Source organism: Helianthus annuus, chromosome 8 (genome assembly GCF_002127325.2).
Source record: "Helianthus annuus cultivar XRQ/B chromosome 8, HanXRQr2.0-SUNRISE, whole genome shotgun sequence".
NCBI classification, from domain to species: Eukaryota; Viridiplantae; Streptophyta; class Magnoliopsida; order Asterales; family Asteraceae; genus Helianthus; species Helianthus annuus.
In genome coordinates, this window is record NC_035440.2 from 1,557,158 (window position 1) to 1,561,228 (window position 4,071).

At 35.3% G+C, this 4,071-nt stretch overlaps 1 protein-coding gene across 1 annotated transcript; it reads right to left on the bottom strand.

The window, feature by feature from the left end:
* Positions 1-1,701: 1,701 nt before the first annotated feature.
* LOC110871645 (YDG domain-containing protein At5g47150) lies at positions 1,702-3,858 on the bottom strand. The gene is made up of 2 exons (XM_022120361.2): positions 3,611-3,858; positions 1,702-2,537 (listed from the first exon to the last, which is right to left on the bottom strand). The coding sequence occupies exons 1-2, from the start codon at positions 3,837-3,839 to the stop codon at positions 1,723-1,725; spliced, it is 1,044 nt and encodes a 347-aa protein (XP_021976053.1). The 5' UTR covers positions 3,840-3,858; the 3' UTR covers positions 1,702-1,722.
* Positions 3,859-4,071: the final 213 nt, after the last annotated feature.

The window sequence follows — 4,071 nt, forward strand, 5'->3', positions numbered from 1 at the left end:
TATTTAACTATCACTATTATTGTTATTATTATCAGTTTAAATTCAAGCCTGCTTTAGTAACATTTTTACTATTTCGATAATATTTTTACCATTTCGACTTAGTATTCTTTTCTAGCACAATGTACTACATTTAAATCTAAATTTGGCGAGTTAATATGCCGTAACGCGCGTACATGATCAACATTTTAACGTCTATTTTTTTTTTCGTTCTAGTGGTTCCCTCACAACACGGATCCAAAATACTAGTTTTTATATATATATATATATATATATATCAAAAGTTATATGAAAGAGCATTATACTTTCGAAAAACTCAAAAAAAATAATTAATAATTTAAATTATATCATCAAAATGGATAGAAAAAAAGTAATTAAGGTGCGGATAGTTACTTTCTAAGGATTTCAAATCTTTTTGAATTTTTTGTGTGGATCGTTACTTTCTAAGGATCACAAATCTTTTTTATTTTTTTTTACATTTTCTCATCCCTCGTTGATAAAGAAACAAAAGTGAAGTGATCACATATTCTATAAAAAATATCACCAGTTTCGTTGTTTCTTTGTCCCTCGTTGATAAATATCATCAAGGGAAATTAATTCAAGCGAGCCAAATTGATTTTTAATCGAGTCGAACTCGGGTTTAAGAATTCAGCTCAATTTTATACTTAAATCGACCCGAGCTAGCTCAAAGTTTGAGGCTAAATAAATGTGACAGATGGATATGTGTACATAACAAACATGACTATAAGTTATAACACAACTATAGCAGTTGCAGGATAAGAAAATAACATGGATTAAATGATCTAAGTATTACTCTAATGGGATTTAATAAATAAGAATCTTAAAAATATGACTATATGTTATAACACAAATACTTTGGCTCAAAGCACTGGTGAATGTCTATATTTATGATCTTCCGACTTCCATAACATATTAGAACATGTGTAGTGGGTGTGATTTTTTCAAAATTTGCCCCCATACACACCCAATCATGCCCCATCCCCACCCCCATGAGCGTTTTTTAGCGTGTTTTTTCAAAAAAAAAAAAAAAAAAACCTCCAGCGTTTTTTAAATCACGCCAAACATCAAATGGTTTGGCCAATCATATGCATTCTTTCCTATGCTTGCCCAATACCATTTTTGGATGTTTTTTTATTTAATTGTTTAACACCCCTTTTAATATAATGCCCACATCCCCACTACACCCATTTTAGAAAAAAAGTCCAATAATGCCCCTTCCTGACTGTACTGCCACATGACGGAAAACGCCCAAGGGTAGGGCTTTATTCACCCAAACCACTACACATGGTCTTATGCTCTCTTTTACATACCTCTTTGTATACTTAAGATTCATGTATATGCTATAATGGATGCATCTATACGTATACGGAATACATTGACCTGGTCGTTTGCAGGGGCGGACCCATGTGTATGGGTGGGTGGGCGCACCCCTTGGAAAAAAAAAATTAGTGTATTTATAGGCAAAAATCCAAGCGCACCCCTTAAAAATAAGGCTGAACCCCTATTTCGCCCCCCCCCCCCTCAGAAAATAATTCCTGGGTCTGTCACTGGTCGTTCGGGTGTTTGCATCTATACGTATACGGAACACATAGACAAATTGCAACAACAATTTCAAACATTTAGCTAGCTACAACATCAGAAACAAACATGCCAAACTGAAGTTCATCTAAAGAAGAAAATTAAAAAAAAATCAACAGCTACCATTCATTCATTCTCATTCAGCATTTGATGAAGTGGAGGCTGCCCAGGTTCTCTATCTAAACAAAACCAAAACATGATCTTACCTTCATTTCTTTTTTGTATACAATGACTCACAACATACAAGCCATCATACACAAACATCTCATTCTTCTGAGCTCCAACTTTTCTAATCACTCGAACCGGCGTTCCCTCATCCATACTGTTCTTCATAGCCATATTACCACATTTAAGTTTTTGATCTTCTCGTGGCAATTTACGCCCCGAGAATCCAAGCCCACCGTGACCACAATAAACCATCTTATCACTAGAAGCGCTTTCGTTCGAGTAACGATGAGAGTCAACAACGCTTATTGCCAAACTCTTCCCATTAATATTAGCATAATCAATACCCGATAAAGGTTGGCAATGAAGACCGATCATCTTAAGTTGCGCCCTGTGTTTAAACTTATCACCGATTCTTACACCACATATTCGGCCTAAACTCTTTTCGGGTTCCATCCATTTCAACGTTCGTTTCGCTAACTTCGCAGCCTCTATAGAAACCCTCCAATGAGAAATCTTTACTCCCTTTGAGTTCAAGCTTTTCGCTTGTAATAGCTTTGTGTATACCTTATCATAAACCCTCATTGCTTCTTTAATCTTTTCGCGTTTCGCGTGTTCCGTTGAGGCAAATGAAGATTTCAATGGCTTTCCCCCCCTTGATACAACAATAGTGGTGGTGACTATTGGTTGTTGGTTATGACTCTCCTTTGTAGGGTCCCAAAATTTAACCTTTCCAGCAGGTTTTGAGCCAAATGAATGCTTGTTTCTATTGATTTCTGCATGAACAATGCTTTTTAGTTTATCATGCTGCAAACATTAAAAGTTAACTGCCTTAAAACAGCTTTCTTTTAGTAACAATGGTGCCACCCAACCCATATTATTGTTCGTGTCAAAATTTCAACCCTAACCCGCACACACATAAATTCGGGTCAACTTGAACACTACCTGTTTAACCATTTTTTTTTAAATCAGTCATACATACATGTTGACAAGTTATAAGCAGGTTGTTGGGTTGTAAAATTAGTATATGAATAAGTTTTTTTTTTTTTTTTTTGAAAAGGTCAACTTGAACACGACTAGTTTAACCCATTTATTTTAAATCAGTCATACACGTTGACAAGTTATAAGCGGGCCGTTAGGTTGTAAAATGTATATGAACTAGTTGAAAAGCTTAAGGGTTAAAACTAAAAAAGTCAAAGGGGTTCAAAGTGAAAAATGCAAATTTTTTTTGAAAAAATCCCCATCCATATGTTACAACCATAATACCATATAAAACAACTAATTGTTGCTAATTTATAGTTTTTAAATAGTTTTTTTTTTTTTGAAAAATACTGAAAATCTTGAAAATAGATCGGATATTGCAAGTAATGAATAACGGACAAAAAAGAACTATATCCATTTTTTTAATACTTATACAGGTCAACCCGAACCCGACCTTTTTTTTGAAAAATATTGAAAATCTTGAATATGGATCGGAAATTGCAAGTAACGATAAAACGGAATAAAAAAGAGCTATAAACTTCTTTTTCTTTAACACTTAAACGGGTCAACCCGTTTTACTCGGGTCAACTCGAACCCGACCCGTTTAAAAAAAAAAAAAAACTTTAGACATTTCTTTTTCTTTAACACTTCAACGGGTCAACCCATTTTACGTGGGTCAACCTAAACCCGACCAAAACATGTTTTCCTCTCATGTCAGGGTAAGGTTCAGGTTGGGTTTCATGTCGTGTCAAGAATTAGCACCTCTAAATGGGGTGGGTGGGGGGGGGGGGGGGGTTGACTTTCAGTTTTTGGGCACTATCATTTTTTAAACTTTGAACATGTGAGATTCCAAAATTGAACTTTTTACCAGTTGGTCTTGTGCCACTAGAGAGATAGGTTCTACCAAATTCCTTGGGTTTCAAGCTTTGAAGATTTGAGTGATCAACATTTCTTTCACCTTCTTTGAATCCACAACCAGGAGGGAAATCACCAACTGCTTGCACCATTGGTTTCCGCCTTTTGAGTTTCTCGAGATCGCGCTCGCCGCTAGAACCATCCGATGATGATCGCTTTCTAGGAATAATATTAATCTCCATTTTAAAAATCTGAAATATTGTAAACAAAAAAAAAATAAAGGAATGAACTTGAAAATGAAAATGAAAATGGCGTTGGTGTACTTTGTAAGGATACAAGACACTTAAATATTAATGAAACTAGAAGAGACCCATGACCCACACCACTAACCCACGACTATATACATGGAGATGCATGCATGCATGCATAACTGACCAGTAATACTTAAGAATATACACAGATTTTGCAGTCAAG

Excerpts from the sequence above, each read along its gene's own strand:
- LOC110871645 (XM_022120361.2), bottom strand. The coding sequence starts at position 3,839 with ATGGAGATTAATATTATTCCTAGAAAGCGATCATCATCGGATGGTTCT. Across the intron at positions 2,538-3,610 it reads TAGTGGCACAAGACCAACTG|AAATCAATAGAAACAAGCAT; the intron begins GTAAAAAGTTCA and ends TTGTTCATGCAG.